Source organism: Schistocerca piceifrons, chromosome 1 (assembly GCF_021461385.2).
Source record: "Schistocerca piceifrons isolate TAMUIC-IGC-003096 chromosome 1, iqSchPice1.1, whole genome shotgun sequence".
NCBI classification, from domain to species: Eukaryota; Metazoa; Arthropoda; class Insecta; order Orthoptera; family Acrididae; genus Schistocerca; species Schistocerca piceifrons.
The window spans coordinates 42,685,363-42,702,750 of record NC_060138.1 but is presented as its reverse complement, the minus strand read 5'-3'; the positions used below and the strand labels follow the sequence as shown (position 1 = coordinate 42,702,750).

The 17,388-nt window shown below is 40.2% G+C and overlaps 1 protein-coding gene across 1 annotated transcript in view; it reads left to right on the top strand.

The window, feature by feature from the left end:
- LOC124780636 (integral membrane protein GPR180) overlaps nt 1–17,388 on the top strand; it is a 63,112-nt gene that overhangs the window by 26,164 nt on the left and 19,560 nt on the right. Inside the window, exon 3 of the mRNA XM_047253795.1 lies at nt 2,991–3,224. Coding sequence (XP_047109751.1) covers nt 2,991–3,224 — 234 coding nt within the window. The remainder of the gene's footprint in view (nt 1–2,990; nt 3,225–17,388) is intronic.

The window sequence follows — 17,388 nt, the reverse complement described above, 5'->3', positions numbered from 1 at the left end:
ATGTTCATCTTATATCCTTTCAAGACCATGTCCATTCTGTTCAGCTGCTCTTCCAGGTCCTTTGCTGTCTCTGACAGAATTACACTGTCATCGATGAACCTCAAAGTTTTTAACTTGCTATGCATAAATGGGTGAAGAAATCCACTACTGTGTGATTACACTGTTTGTGAAAAATCACCTGAAACAATAACTTCCGTAAAATACTTAGGGCTAACAATCCAGAGTGACCCAAAGTGCAACAGCCATGTAAAACAAATGTAAGGAAAAGCAGATGCGAGTTGGAGATTCGTACGATGAATCTTGAGGAGATATAATTCATTCACAAAAGTGATGGCTTACAAAACACTTGGGTTCGATCATTGTTTGAGTCTTGTTCGTTAGTCTGGGACTCTTACCAGGATGAATTAACAGAACTGATAGACAACTAATTGTTGAATGATTGTTTGGTTGCTGCAAGAACATTCCACAGATGCTCAACAATGTCCAGTGGAAAATGGTAGAAGAAAGGATTGTGTTTCACAGAAAGGTATAGTATTGAAATCCTGAAGAGTACATTCTGGGAAGAGGCAATCTATGTTTCGCTTTCTCCCACATGCATCTTGCAAAATTACCACGATAAGATGTCCTGAGAAATTAGGTCTAATACAGAGATTTACCGACAGTTGTCGTTCCAAAATGCCATTTGGAAATGGAACAGGAAGGGGGAAACAGCTAGTGATACTAGATGTACTCTCCACTACACACCACAAGATTGCTTACACATTGTAATCATTGATGTAGAAATGCATTCTCCAAAAATTATTTTGTGCAATTAGTTCAGGAGTCCACACAAAAGTATCAGTGGTTGCAGTAACATATTAGACCTCTTAGTGACGAAGAATCCTGAGCAAATAAATAGCACCAGTGACCACAAGGTCATTGCAGCGAGACTGCGTACCATATTATCCAAATCCACCAAACATAAATGTAAAATTTATCTGCTCAGAACATCAGATAAAAGTTTGCTTGACGCATTTCTAAGAGAGAGTCAAAGCAACATTAATCAATTTAAGACGAGTCTTACCATCCTGGCAGTATACCAGTTAGGTTTCTTTCGTAATATGCTGATGAAATAGCCTAATTTTTAACAGTCATATACAACTGCTTGCTCGATGTAAGATCTGTACCTAAAGTCTGGTAAGCTGCACAAGTCACGGCAATATACAAGAAAGGAAACAGAAGGAACCTATATCATTGACATCGATTTCTAGTAGGATTTTGGGACATGTACTGTGTTTGAACATTATGAAATGCCTCGTAGAAAACTATCTTATGACACATAATCAGCTCAGATTCAGAAAATATCATTCCTGTGAAATACAACTGGCTCTTAATTCACACAAAGTATTGAGTACTATTGACAGGTCACAAGTTGATTCCATTTTCTAGATTTCTAAAATTCTTTTGACACTGATCCTTACAAGTGAGTTGTAGTCAGTTACCTGCCAGAGAGGTCATAGTTTTTAATAACTGATGGAAAGTGATCTAGTAAAACTGAAGTGCTATCTGGCATTCCAAAGAAAGTGTTATAGGCCTCTGCTGTTCTTTATACAAGTGATTTAGGATAAAATCTGAGCAATCCTCATAGACTGTTTACAGATGATGCTGTCATTTACCATCAGATTAAGACATCAAGTGAAAAATGTGTTGCAGCTCACAAGTAGTGAATTGTCTGTTGATGGTAACTCCAGGTTGTAATAACAACAATATAAGGATTAGGACAGATTGCTACTCACTGTAAAGATGAGTAGCAGATGAGCACAGTGAGAAGACTGTCACAATGAAAGTCTTTTCATTGTGCATGTCTGCAAGTGGTTGTCATTTGCAGCACCCTTACAGCACAGTGATATGTTGATATTCTACACCTCATTTTATTGCCATTCATGGTAAGCCGTCCTCAGCTTACAATTCGGCGAGAGTTTCCACTGCTTGTCTTCATGCTTGCCAAATCCAACCTTGGCCAGCAAGGTTACCGAATCTCTCCCCAATTGAGAATGTTTGAAGCATTATGGGCAGGACTGGCCAACCATCACGGGTTTTTGATAATCTAATATGCCAGTTGGACAGAATTTGGCATAGTATCCTTTAGGAGGGCATCCAACAACTCTATTAATTGCTGCCAAGCCAAATAACTGCTTTTGTAAGGGCCAGAGGTGGATCAGTGTGTTACTCACTTGCTCAGTTTGCAAAATTCTTTCTCTTGAATAAATTATACAATTTTTGTTTGTCTGTACATGTACATCACATCTCCCAATTTGCATCCCATTCAGATAATTCCTTTATGGTGCATCATTTTCCTCCGTTGCCCCCCCCCTCTCACCTCCCCTCCTGCCCTCTCTCTCTCTCTCTCTCTCTCTCTCTCTCTCTCTCTCTCTCTCTCCCCCTCCTCCCCCCTCTCTCCCTCTCTTCTCTCTCTCTCTCTCTCTCTCTCTCTCTCTCTCTCTCTCCCCCCCTCTCTCCCTCTCTCTCTCTCTCCCTCCCTCCCTCCCCCTCCCTCCCTCCCCCCCTCTCTCTCCCCCCCTCTCCCTCTCTCCCCCTCTCCCTTTCTCCCCTCCCCACCCCCTGTCCTAGTTTTTGGAACTAATAGTTGCATCCTTGGTCCAAGTGACCTGCCCTTCATTTTTAACATTTCCCAACCCATACCTCTCTGTTTGGTGAGGAATAAACTAATACTTTCAAAAACTAGGATAACATTGTTGGTTTTACTTTTATTTTTATATGTGCCTATCAGCATTACTAAATATTTCACCTCTAGAAGGTAAATACTTGTCACCAATTCTGTTTCATAATTTATTAGTTTTCTCACTTGCATTTTCCTTGTAAAACAATTGAAATAATGAAAACACAGGTCAGTGTAAAAAATTGTTGTGATCTTTTAAGATGAATGGAACTGAACCTCTTTCTGCATTATTTAACTTTTTGTTTTAATTTGAGGTGTCTTCTTTTTTCAGGGAACAGTGGAGCTGTATCTAGCATTCTTTCTCTGCTATATGGTGCTTGTACCACTGCAGTTGTATGCAGCAGTTAGACAGAGTCATCCTGTCACCAGACTGTTCACTGTCAGTCTCCTGCTGGAGTTTTTGGGTCTCGGATTTATACTGCTTCATATAATTAAGTTCTCACTCGATGGCGTGGGTGTCCAGGAATTATCCATAGCTGGAGACATTTTTGATATATTGTCGCGGGTATGACTTATTTCTATATTTTACATATTGAAGTAATTATTTGGTTCGTAAATTATGCACCACAGTTACCTAAGTTATAAGTGCATTTTATGTTATTAATATCAAGTTTTCTTGCATAACTGACAATGTTGAGTACCCTTACATAAAAAAGTTGCAACTGTATTATAATATGAAAAAGGAAGAAAGTGTATATATGAATCTGACAAGCATCACCCAAGTCTGCAAGTGCTATAAGTCCTACCTAATTAGCATCATTCAAATGACTACTAAGACCAATGCTAGAAGCAAAATAGTTTCACCATTTCCGCAACTACTTATTGCCGATGTATGGCAGATGCAGAAAACAGTGTTCTTCAGAATGCATATTGTACACATCACAAAATGATCATGATTGATGCCCACCAAAAAAAAAAAAAAAGTTTACTTAATTGGGGATAGAGGGGACACTGATAGAAATGGAGTCCCTTCATTTGATAAACACGAGGAAAAAGTACATTCAAAGAATTGGGTATTAAGATTAATCAGCAAACTGATTCTAGGGATAGACAATAGCATGAGAGAAGAAAACACCCAACATTAAAATGCTATGAACAGATTATATTTTGTAACTTGATAATTAAGAAACAGCAGAAAGAAGTTTCACAAGTCAGAGATATGTGAGAGAAACTGAAAGTAGATCCATAAATTATACAACAAAAGCTGGTTACAGAGTCAGAAAAAAAGCATCCAGGGTATAAAAAGGTAAGATAAAGTACAAGGCATAAACAGTCAGACAAAAAATTCTACAGCGTGTGTGTGGTGTAGATCACCTACGTGACCTGTCTCTTTCTTAAGTATTCTGTTATTGTCACCTTTTTACTCCCACAGATCTGCCCACTGTTTCTGCTATCATTTCTGACCTCCCACACATTAATTTATTTTGATGTGCATCTCTCTCTCTCTCTCTCTCTCTCTCTCTCTCTCTCTGTCTCTCTCTTAAAAAATGAAAAACAGAAAATTCATGGAATATGTAGAAGATCATCTCTGCATAAATTTGATAAACAGATTTTTTTAAAGAAACAGTTCATTAGAGCAAAAGGAAATACTAATTTATTGTCACTGAGAAGAGTCTCAAGAATTATTCACTAGAAATATTTCTCAAGAAAGTTATAGCAGTTATACAAAATAATATAAATACACATAAAAATAATCTAAATACACATCTGCAATGGTGTAGCCCTACATTTGGCGTGCTGAATACTGGGGATTTATGGTTATAAATCCTGTGTAGTTTCCCACAAAGAAACTGTTCTAGTTCCTTTAGAGATGCAGAAAGTGGATAATCTACCCTTAATGGGTTTTTCACGTACAAACCACCGTGATTCAGTACTGTTGAATTTTTCATTTCTTGTTTCATCCTCTTACTAGATAAACTAATTGTAGACATTTCCAGCTATACGCATGTTTGCATTATCATCTCAGATTATGCAGTCCCCTGTTGGGAACAATTCCTGTGACATGTAGTGCACATGGCTACTTAAGTTCATTCTATAGGTAACTGATAACTGTTGATTTTACTGTAATCATGTTAGGGCCACCCTAACTGTTACAGGACCTCCCTCCACTGTGTATCAAAGATGCAAGTAGTCTGGGTTGTACACCACCCTTGCTATTCTCAAACTGTGGCCCTATCCTGCAGTTATGAATAGTGGACCAGCAGACTTTGCAGACCATACTACGTGTTTCCATTGATTAAAAGTTAAGCATTGCACTCTTTCACTGCTCAAGGCTCTTCTTTGAGTTCACTTAATTTGTACAAGGTTTGGAAGTAACAGTACTATCATCAGTGTTTTACATATATCGTCCACATCATACTGTTTTTGTGGACTTCGTCATCTCTGTTTGTATGTTAAGCTCAGCACTTGTCTTCTCATTAGGAGCCACATATCATTTTAATGGCATTTGATGTCTATCAGTTGATATAGTTTCCCTTCCACTACTATTTTTTGCAAGTGAAGATTTTCACTAACTCTTTAGTGCTCTTGACAGTCTCTCTCTCTCTCTCTAACCCTACCATGGAGCTATTAGCTCATTAAAATTTATCCTCACTTAAACACTGTAAGGTTTGACATGGTTGGTGATCATCACAAATATGTTATCAAGCCAAGACACTTCTATTGATAATTAATGGTGCAATTTCGGGCACACAGCCAAAACCTCGATTAACCCTGACTTCCCAGATCAGGCAGAGGTCAGAATGCCAAAAAGGTCTGATAATCAGAGAAAAATGAAACAAGTCATTTACAGAGCTTAATTTTGGACACTGAAAATCTATTTTAAAAAATGTGGAGTGTTTTTTTGTTTCAATTTCGTAAAACTTGACACAGCTCTATCATGCCACTTCTTTGCACACAGTATGTCCATAGCTGTAGTGGTTGACTGCTGTTCCAGATATTTGAGGGCAGTCTTGAATGCATCCTTTGCTGTAGAATGGCTGATCTTTTCGTATTCTTCCTTTTCTTCATCATATGACTTCTCATGCTCAACACATTCTGTTGTAAAACAAGATTACTTCTCTACTGGTCTTAAGGTTCTTCATTGGTGACAGCAGCAATGTCACCTTCTGCTAGCCATTCCTTTACTTCAGCAATTTGGACATAATTATGAAGAGTTTGCAAATCAGTGACTGAAGCTACAGCAATTGACTCATTAGATTCTGGAAGTTCCAGGTCTTTATTTAGGCTAGGACAAACTTTCTTCCATGGTTTTTGTAGAGTGGTTTTCTTAGGTACTTCCCAAGCTTGACCAACTGTACATATTGCATCTTTTATGTTGAGGCCTTTCATTGCTTCTAAAAGATCACAATGCTCTTCTGTCTTCTCTAACAAATCGCTGATGTATTTCCTCCTGTAATGTTGTTTTAACCACTTCATAACACACTGGTCCATTGTCTGGATTAATGAAGTAAATTTTGGGGGCAGAAATATAGCTTTTATATCACCTACTTGAAGTTCAGACTCAGAGGCGTGGCTTGGGGCATTGTCCAGCAATAAAACTGCATGGAATTGTACATTTTTTGATTTTAACAGCTGGAACAAATGCAACAAAAACCATTCTTTAAACAAATTACCATTCTTCCAAGCACTTTTTGAGGTTTGTAATAAATGTAAACTGCCAGTGTGTTTGTGTTTTTAAAGGCTCTTGGTTTCTTAGATTTGTCATTTACAAACAACAGCAACATATACTCACCATTTGCATTGCTGCATGTTGCAATGGTGATCCTATCCTTTGTTTGTTTCATGCCTGTGACTGTTTCATTCTTTGAGACAAGGGTTTTTGAGGGAGCGTTTTATAGTTTAGCACACTCTCAACAATGTTTGTATAATTGATCAGTTACCAGATTATTTTCTGAGACTAGTGTTTCAAATTTTGTGACATGCTCTCTACCTTCATCTTCATCAGCAGAAAGCTTTTATCAGAAAGAGCAACTTTCCTAAGGCCGTGATGATGTTTCCACCAGTGAAGCCAACCTTCACTTACTTGCAATCTGTTGTCTTCAGACATGCCACCCCAAGTTTTTGGTTCAATTGAATAGCTTCTATGATAGGGCCTGAAAGGGTGGTCCCTGGAAGTCTTTCCTGGCAACACCAAACCCACACTGCATCATTCAAGAGCTCAAGTTTTGGTTTTGTCAGTGCTAGTCTAGGTTTTAAAATGTTCTCACCATCTACAGTTAACCCAAAAGCTTAAAGATCTTTTTCATTGTTTTTGCAGTCTTTAATGAGTGTCACTCTAACAAGCATTTCACATGCTCATTTAGTAACTGACTCACCTTTGTCAGGTCTCTGCAGAACTCTTAGTTTCTCTTTGATTATGCACACAACGTTTCCTTTTCTGACTTGTAACAATTTTTAGTGTTTCAGAATCCTTACACTACTGAATCACAACTTTAAAACTGTATAAAACTACACAGTAACCTTAAAATTAAAAGGAATACAGCAATAAACTTGAAAAGCTTACAAATAAAGCAGCAGATTAAAGAGTACAGTAAAGCGAACAGTTTGGTGTGACAAGAGTCTGTCAATTGAGCATGCGTGAGGAGTGTTATTCGGATGGACACCTGTTAGGACAGGAGCAACATCAATCGACAATGGTGCCACACTTTTTGGAGCAGATGGATGGTTGAACACATGGTCAGATAATTCAAGGAGTTGGTTAATAAAAGATCAGATAATTTAGGTTCTACATCAACCCAACCATCATATTCAGGTGCTACAAGTTGTGTGATTATGTGTACTTGCCACCTGGACTCCCAGCGGATTGTGAAATATTGTTGCTGTTGTGCCACTATTTATAGCAGAGTTCAACTCTTGGTGTCCACTAAATCCTTTGATGCTCATTTGTTTTCCAGAGCTTGCAATGTTATTCTGTGAAGCTTACATTCTCCCAGTTGTTTCCAGCTCTGAAAAGCAAATGAGCATCGAAGAACGTAGCAGGCACGGGAGTCAAACTCAGTCATATGTGGTGGTATGACACCAACAATACTACATAGTCTGGTTGGGATCCAGGCAACAGGTATGTGTAAGAACATGGCTCTCAGCACCTGAAGAAGACAGCTGAATTGGTTTTCCAAATGTAGTGCACAAAATGGAACCAACAACTTGGCTGTGTAACTGAAAGCACACCATTAATCAATCATGCTGAAAAATCTCGGGGTTCACTTCCAGAGATATCAAAGTACAAGGGGAGAACAAAGAACAGTGCTAATAAATTACAGTTAAGTCAGATAATGCATTACAGATTTGTAACGTTTATAGTAGTGTAAAATTATTTTGTCCAGCTCCTCTATTCAGTATTTTTAAATTGTCTTCAGACATGATCTCAGATTAATGGGTAGCTATAAAACTGAATTTTTGATGACATTGAACATGGAGTAATTCTTTTGAACCTCCCTGTATAACACCATTTCCAAATACTGAACTAAGATGCAGGACAATAAGTATTAGTGAACACTGGGTGAGATGTTTGACCACATAATTGGAAACTTGATTATTCAGATGGCCAAAATGAGGTGCTCTCATGAAAATAAGCTCTAGCTATGAAACACCACTAAGCTGCTTGATGTGATGTCCTAAAATAAGCAATAGCCTCATTTTATGTGAGAATTGCTCATTATAGAGCGGATATAATTGTTCCCATAGAAAGAAGGAACGTCATCTCTCTGCCATATAAATTTTGTGGGAGTGTTTTATTTAACTATCATTTGACATCTTATGTTACACTTACATGTAGAAGCATTGCTTTGAACTTATTAAGACCAGCTTTGTAACTTCATCTTTTATGACATTGTATGAATGCAATTAACTAACAATTTTTTGAATTATGCAAAATTCTGTTTAGTTAATTCATTTCATTTGCCATCAACTGTGAAATGTCATTGCTTTTTGCCCAAATTTTCCATTTGAAGCACATTTTGTAATTCTGTTTCACTACTCCTCTCATACAAAAGACTGCAAAATTTAAACTCTCTCTGGATCCAGGACTGCAGAGTCAAAAAGTAGTATTTCTAAAAGACATACACATGTGCTTAGTGTGTTGGCATATTGTTCACAAACATTTCACTCATTTGCGCCAAATGTGGACCTCAGAAGATATAGAAGACTGTGGTGTGTTTAATAATTACTGCATACATATTTTGGTTGATGCAGCCATGTAGTCTAAAATGATACTCCACTTATATGTCCTCAGTTACTGTTAACACAGTGATTACTTCAACATAGGCACATTTTGATAAGTCATATTTATTTATTTGTTGCTCTACATGTTCCAAACATACATCATAGTGTGAAAGCAAGTGGGTGTGGAATGAGTCAAAACATTTAATTAATTATTATGTTCAAGTTGTTAATGATCACACACAGAGGTTAAAAATACAAATTAACAATCACAGGCAAAGGTTAGAAATACTAATTTCAAATATTCCCTAATGACAGAGGTTGATTTATAAAATACAGAGATAATTTTGTGGCATAAACTTCTGATAGCCTCCAACTGTCCGAAGGTAGCTGACATTGTGCCTTGGGACTGAGTTACTGTTCGCTCCCCTCAAATAATCACATGAAATCTCCTGAATACTTGACCAGTTACCTAAAAGTAACTTTTTGGTCTAGATATTAATGTCTATATTAAGTGTTACCTGTAGAGTGGCAAGGCCATTTAAATGCTTGGTAGCTATCACATGTGTGCTTTGAGCACCAAATCATTAACTATGGGAGCCACCTTGGATTGTCTCAGACTGAAACTCGGCTGTGTTCACTTATACTTCCCCAGAATCCTCATCTTCACAGATGTTGGCACAAACTTAACTCTCTCCCACATACTGGTTTTAATGGCTTTTTTCAGTATTTATTATGAGCATTAAATACTCTTTATTTTATCCTAAGACATTTGTCTTGCAGACTTAAATTGAATAAATTGATTAATGTCAGCATATAGTAATGCAGAGTCCAGGTAGAATGTAAGTAGTTTAGGAGTGAAGATATCAAGTCACTGAGTCGTAAAAGCATTGAGTTATTGACAGAGACATAAACAAGACCGAATACTTTGCTAGTTCTGAGGTAAATCCTTTTTTGAGCTGTAGCCGCCCCCCCCCCCCTCACACACACACACACACACACACACACACACACACACACACACACACACACACACACACACACACACACTTGCTTGGTTACATAGTGCTGACAAATACACTCAATTCAGCTGGTACAGTGTAGCCATACAGGTGTTTGTGGGGAGCAGGGGTATGTTTGTGTGTCCACATGCATGCACTTTAGTGCTAAAAAGGTGCTTCCAGTCTTGTTTATGTGCCCGTCGACCACCCAATACCTCTACTGTTTGGTGAGTTGTTACCTGTACTCATAAATTATTTAGTAATCTCATTAAAATTCTGCCCCAATTTCATGGATTTGACAGCAGATATATCCTTAATTTCTCATACATGTGCTCAGTTTCGGAATATTTTCTGTTGACATTGATGATAGAAGTAATTCCTAAATAGGTACAATCACAAAACTGGAATATTATACATTGTAAGAAGTTGTCATAACCATCTGTTCTAACATGACAATGCATAGTTGTTGTTTACAAACCACTTCTGTCTTTGTCATTGGCATATTTCAATGACAGGAACCTTTTTTCTTCCTTTTCATAAATATTTCAGTTTTGATGTCTGTGACACAGATGAAGATAATGCACAGTTCGAGTTTATGAAGATGATAACTCCACTTGTTTCCCTAATTGTCCCATTATTCTGACGTATCAACTTTAAAAACATTAACAAAACTGTGAATTAGCATTTTAGGCACTTGAACATGCTACATCGAACAGTCTTTTATATATTCCATTGAAACTGAAGATTTGTTATCTAATGAGCATCATTACATGGAAATCGCATAAAACTGTTTAACAGCATTGCTGTATGTGTGATTTCATGAAAAATTAAATACTGGCCTACTCATTATATCATTAAACAGTGGACAACTGTATCAGAGGATGAGATATATACTGACTGCTTCTGTATGTGCTTCTACTGTGGAAAACCTGCTGCTTGATCCTAATCTGTTCGATAAATTGTCCTTTCCATCACACACCTCTGTTATCTTAGTCTCCATTTACTGCTCTTTTGCCAGAGAAAGCTAGTTGAATGTTCTACTGTAAGTAGTGGCATCAGTGAGTTTACAATATCATCAAGTGGGTGGTATAAGAGGTTTGCCTGTTGTATGACATTTTACATGGCGTTTTATAAAATAGCACTGAAATAATACTCTTTCATTTTACTTCATGCTAGAGCCTTCTGGTAACTGGAACCTTGATTATTTCTCCCATAAGAAACCACTCATATAAAAATGGGCTATTTTTAAGTCCATAGAGAGGTAGAAAATGAACTTATGGAATTGGAGAACTGAGAGAGAAGTTTCAATAACAGGAAGTATGTTAAGTAAATGGTTCAGATGACAACTAGAAATTCAGTTATCTTGTAAATGCAAAATAGATAGAAGTGAAGATGTTTCATAAGTTCTTAATACATTAAACAATCAAAATTTGATAAGAGTTGTAAATTATATCCAAGTATTTTATGCCAAGAACAAAGTTAATAAAACTAATAATTTAAGTGAAATTCATGCAGTTGACTAATTAAACAAAACTCATTATCATTAAAAATACATTTGCTCGCTGCAGATGATTCCCAAGCAGGAAATTTGCTGCTTAACATTGTGTGTACATACCTATGGTATTACCTTACGATGACTGGAACCTTGATTATTTCTCCCATAACAAACCACTGATACAAAAATGGGATATTTTTGGTCCATAGAGAGGTAGAAAATGAATTTATGGAATTGGAGAACTGAGAGAGTGTTATAACTTCAAGCTGAACAAATATATTTCGAGGACGATGCAGTACATGAAATTCAGAGAGCAAGTAAACAGGGTAAGACGTGTGTCACTTTTAACAGTCAAATCATAACTGAGTCCAAGTCTAGCGGCCGCTGGCTGGCTGGCCGCTTAGGTGGCGCTGCTGCTGCATGGCTGGCAGACAGGCTGCATGTAGAGGACGCGCGTAGCGGCACTTTGAAAGATCGGAGAGTCACAACGCTTTTCCCCCCTTTGAAGTTTTTGCACAGGTCTTGATGGAGCTGGCCTGTAGATTGCTAACGTCCATAGCTGTTGTTTGACTGGCCGTAAAGTCTCGAGGAGGAGGCTTCCCGTACGGACGGAAGTGTCCCCAATGATAATGGGTCGAGATGACAGGAGACGTGGGGGTCGAATCTGCTGGGGCCCCGTGCACCAATCTGCCCATTGCGGCAAGTCTGGTTGTTATAACAGGATACATGGACGATGTGTCCGCGTCCGTAGGAGAAGGAGGCGAGTAGAGTTGCTCTGACAGATGATGGTCATCTGGTTCCTGCATGGGCACGTCTCCTGTTGGCGTCAGTTCTTGTGCTGGCACTGATATGATGGTGAGAGGACTGTGTTGTAAGTAATGAGATATTCCAGGATCCCGAGCATCAGGTAGAGCCGATCAGGTAGAGCCAAAGGTGGTGTAGCGGCATCCAGAACAGGCGTTGCCTGCACACGAGGCCGCAGCTGGTCCGAATGACGCACTGTAACACCCGTGTCCGTCTAGATTTCATACAGGTGTCGGCCACGATGTCGTAAGATGCAGCCAGGACTCCATTTTGGCCACCTCCATATCCCCGTACCCGTACAAGGTCGCCGGCAGTGAACCTGCCTAGCGAAGGCACCCGCGGCCGTGAGGTGGAAGGCCGCAGAAGATGAAGTAGCGTGCGGGGCTGTCAGCCATGTAAGAGCTCAGCCGGGCTGTGGTCGCCCATGGGGGTGAAACGGTAAGAAGCCAGAAATTGGAGAAGCACATCATCAGCAGCAGAAGAAGTCAGGAGTTTCCTCATCTGAGCCTTAAGTGTGCGGACCAGTCGTTCAGCCTCACCATTTGACTGTGGATGGAACGGAGGGGCCATGACATGCATGACGCCGTGACGGGCACAAAAATGCGCAAAATCGGAAGAGGCAAATTGCGGACCATTATCAGTAACAAGAGTAGAGGGTAGGCCTTCCAAAGATAAAATGCGAGCTAGAGCATTAGTGGTTGCCGTGGTGGTAGGCAACATGCAACGGACAATGAAAGGAAAGTTAGAGTAGGCGTCAATAACGAGAAGCCAATAAGTACCTAAAATAGGTCCCATAAAGTCAGCATCAATATGCTCCCAGGGCTTCTCAGGTAAAGGCCACGGTGACAAAGATGACTTCGGGGCGGTGGCATGTGACGCACAAGGGCCACAGGTAGTGACCATGTCCGCGATTTCGGAGTCGATCCCGGGCCAGTACACATGACGGCGCGCCAGAGATTTGGTGCGAGAGACACCCCAGTGCCCTTGGTGAAGGAGGCCCAAGACCAAAGCACGCAAAGACACAGGTACCACAACACACGGCGAAGCATTTTCAGTGAAAAGGAGGATAACACCATCCCTAGCCATGAGGCAGTAATGTAAAGCATAGTAGTTCCGCAACGGATCAGAAGTCTTAGCGGATGGACGATCTGGCCAACCCTTCTGAATATAGCGTAAAACCTGGGAGAGGGTAGGGTCAGAACCCATAGCAGCTGCCAGCCGGTCCCCGGTGATGGGGAACCCGTCCACAACCCGCTGCTCGGCAACGTCCAGGTGGAAACATAAAAGTTCATCCCTATCGAATGCCAGATCAGGACCCATGGAAAGGTGAGACAGTGCATCAGCATTCACATGTTGAGCCGTTGGCCGGAAATGAATCTATAATTGAAACGAGACAAGTAAAGAGCCCAATGCTGGAGGCGGTGTGCAGCCTTGTCGGGAAGTGACGTGGATGGATGAAACAAGGAAACAAGTAGTTTGTGATCTGTAACAAGATGAAATTTGGATCCATAGAGAAAAACACCAAACTTATGAAGATCATAAATAATGGCCAAAGCTTCTTTTTCAATTTGAGAATACTTTTGTTGGGCATCCGTGAGCGTTTTGGAGGCATAAGCAATGGGTTGTTCAGAACCATCAGAAACACAGTGCGCAAGGACTGCAGAAACCCCGTATTGAGAGGTGTCCGTGGCAAGAACAAGTTGTTGGCCAGGTCGATAAATAGCCTGGCATGGGGCCTGTTTCAGCATACTCTTCAATTTCTGTAAAACCCCATCACATGACGCGGCCAGTGAAACGGCACGTTTTTATGCAACAGGCGATGCAACGGCTGAGCCACCGTAGCAGCAGACGGTAAAAACCTGTGATAATATGCTATTTTCCCCAAGAAGGCCTGCAGTTCCTTAACAGATGTAGGGCGAGGAAGGGCATTGATCGCAGCGACAGTTTGCTGAAGCGGACGAATACCATCCCGAGAGAGTTGAAACCCCAAGTACATGATAGATGCCTGAAAAAATTTTGATTTATGAAGGTTACACTTAAGACCGGCAGTCTGTAAGACATGAAAAAGTGTGCGGGGATTCTGAAGATGTTCTTCAGTGGTGGTGGAGCCAGTGACAAAAATGTCCATGTGATTTGTACACCCAGGGACAGTGAGCAATAATTGTTCCAAGAATCACTGAAAGAGAGCAGGGGCACTGGCAACCCCGAATGGCAATTGTTGGCATTGTTAGAGGCTGAAAGGCGTGTTAAGGACCAGAAACTGCTGGGAAGCAGCGTCGAGAGGAAGTTGATGATAAGCTTCTGACAGGTCAAGTTTAGAAAAATACTGGCCTCCAGCAAGTTTAGTGAACAATTCTTCAGGTCGAGGCATAGGGTAAGTGTCGATGAAGCATTGAGCATTTACAGTGGCTTTGAAATCGCCACAGAGACGAATATCACCATTTGGCGTAGCAGCAACAACGACAGGAGAGGACCACTCACTGGAAGTGACAGGAAGAAAGACCCCTGAAGCAGTGAGACCATCCAGCTCCCATATGACCTGATCACGAAGGGCCACAGGAATGGGCCGAGCCCGAAAAAACTTCGGCCGAGCAGTGGGTTTGAGCGTGATATGAGCTTCAAAGTCGTTTGCACGGCGTAACCCGGGAGAAAAACGGGACAAAAATGACTTCGACAAGGAATCCAATTGAGCATAAGGAATAACATCAGAGACGATATTGACAGAGTCATCTATGGAGAACCCAAAAACGCGAAAGGCATCGAAACCAAAAAGATTCTCCGCATTACTATGGTCGACCACAAATATGGGAACAGTGTGAACGACAGATTTGTAAGATACCTCAGCATCAAATTGTCCCAAGAGAGAAATCTTCTGTTTATTGTAAGTCCGTAAATTGCGTAGTGACAGGTGACAGGATTGTAGAACCCAACTGAAGATACGTCTGAGAATTGATGATAGTGGCAGCAGAACCAGTATCCACCTGCATGCGAACATCTCGACAAAGTATTTGCACAGTGAGGAATAACTTCCCTGAAAGAGAAGAAGTACAATTGACAGACAACACAGAATCAGAATTGGCACCATGTTCATGAACATCACGTATGCGGTATGATTTGCAAATGAATGACACATGACCCCGCTTTTTTTTTTTTTTGCGTTTGTGACACACGGCCCAACATTGTGGACAATCCTCACGTGAATGTATTGTAAAACACTGCGGACATGAAGGAAATTGCCGTGGGTTTTGCTGCAGTTTCTTAGAGGTTTGTTTACAGTTAGGCTGATGCTGCACTTGGGATCGTACTGCGGCCACGTTGGCCGGCAGGGACATGCCACATGCTTCGTCAAGATTGCACAAAGGTTGTATTTCCCCGACGTCACCCCATGCCTCTATTTGCGCTCCAGCGGCGTGAGAAATTTCAAAAGACTGAGCGATGGATAGGACTTCATCTAGAGTCGGATTTGCCAACTGAAGGACACGTTGCGTAACTTCTTTGTCGAGCGCCAATCGGATAATAGCGTCCCATACCATGGAATCAGCGTAGGATTCTTTGTGAACTTCAGCAACAAATTGACACTTTCTACTGAGGCCGTGAAGTTCAGCAGCCCAAGCGCGATAGGGTTGATTTGGTTGTTTTTGACAACGATAAAAGGCAACAAGAGAGGCTACCACATGCGTATGCTTTTGAAAATAGATGGACAGAAGTGAGCATATTTCAGCAAAGGACAAAGACGCAGGATCTTTGAAAGGAGCCAATTGCGACAACAACCGATACATTTGAGGTGAAATCCATGAAAGGAACAGAGACTTACATGTTTGGTCGTCCGCGACATGAAAGGCCGAGAAGTGCTGTGGAAGACGTTTTTCATAATCAGACCAGTCTTCCGCCGTCTTGTCGTAAGGAGGAAAAGGAGGTAGAGACGACGACGAGAGACGCCCCCGCATTTGATGCCGCAACGAAATCACGAATTGCATTTGTGAGAAGCATTTGCTGTTCTATGAGACCTTGCAATAGTTCCTCTAAAGTAGTCATGCAAACACGTGGGTCAACGATGAAAAGAAAAATTCCTACCTCGTCGCCAATTGTTATAACTTCAAGTTGAACAAATATATTTCAAGGACGATGCAATACATGAAAGTCACAGATCAAGTAAACAGAGTAAGACGTGTGTCACTTTTAACAGTCAAATCATAATTGAGTCCGAGTCTAGCGGCCACTGGCTGGCTGGCCGCTTAGGTGGCACTGCTGCTGCATGGCTGGCAGACAGCGCCGCATGTAGAGGACGCGTGTAGCTGCGCGGCGGCACTTTGAAAGAACGGCGAGTCACAACAGAGAGAAGTTTCGATAACAGGAAGTATGTTAAATAAATGGTTCAGATGACAACTAGAAATTCCGTTATCTTGTAAATGCAAAATAGATAGAGTGAAGATGTTTCATAAGTTCTTAATACATTAAACAATATAAAACTTGATAAGAGTTGTAAATTATATCCAAGTATTTTATGCCAAGAACAAAGTTAATAAAACTAATAATTTAAGTAAAGTTCATGTAGTTGACTAATTAAACAAAAATCATTATCATTAAAAATACATTTGCTTACTGCAGATGATTTCCAAGTAGGAAATTTGCTGTGTAACACTGTGTGCACATACCTATGGTTAAGAAAGATTAAACAAAGAATTTAGGATAATAAGTAATTAGAGAAGATGTGAAGCAACTTGTAGAAAATAAAAAAGAGCTACCAGACTAAGATTAGTGTAAGGAAATTGTTTTGTGAGATGCCTTTCAGGCAGCTGAAATAACTTAATTTGTAACAGAGAATGAATGAACCCACTGAAAAAAAGAGACAGGCTAAGTTGTTTGTTACTTTTCAAATTGTACCCAAGTTAAAAATATTAAGACTGACATTTATTTCAATTCTAGAGATATTTAATTGAAATCAAGAATTCAGATGATCATTGTTCTCCGCCCAAAAATTTCATACTAATTTTATGGCAATTTAGTTACATATCAAACAATGGAAAACCCAAGATGGAATAATGACAATATTATGAAAAGAATAGGTTGTTACTCACCACGTAGTGAAAATGCTGAACGTAGACAGGCCCAACAGAAAGACTGCTAAACAAGTAAGCTTACGGCCAAAATGTCTTCTTCTGAATTAGAAAACACACACACACACACATATTCACGCAAACACAACTCAG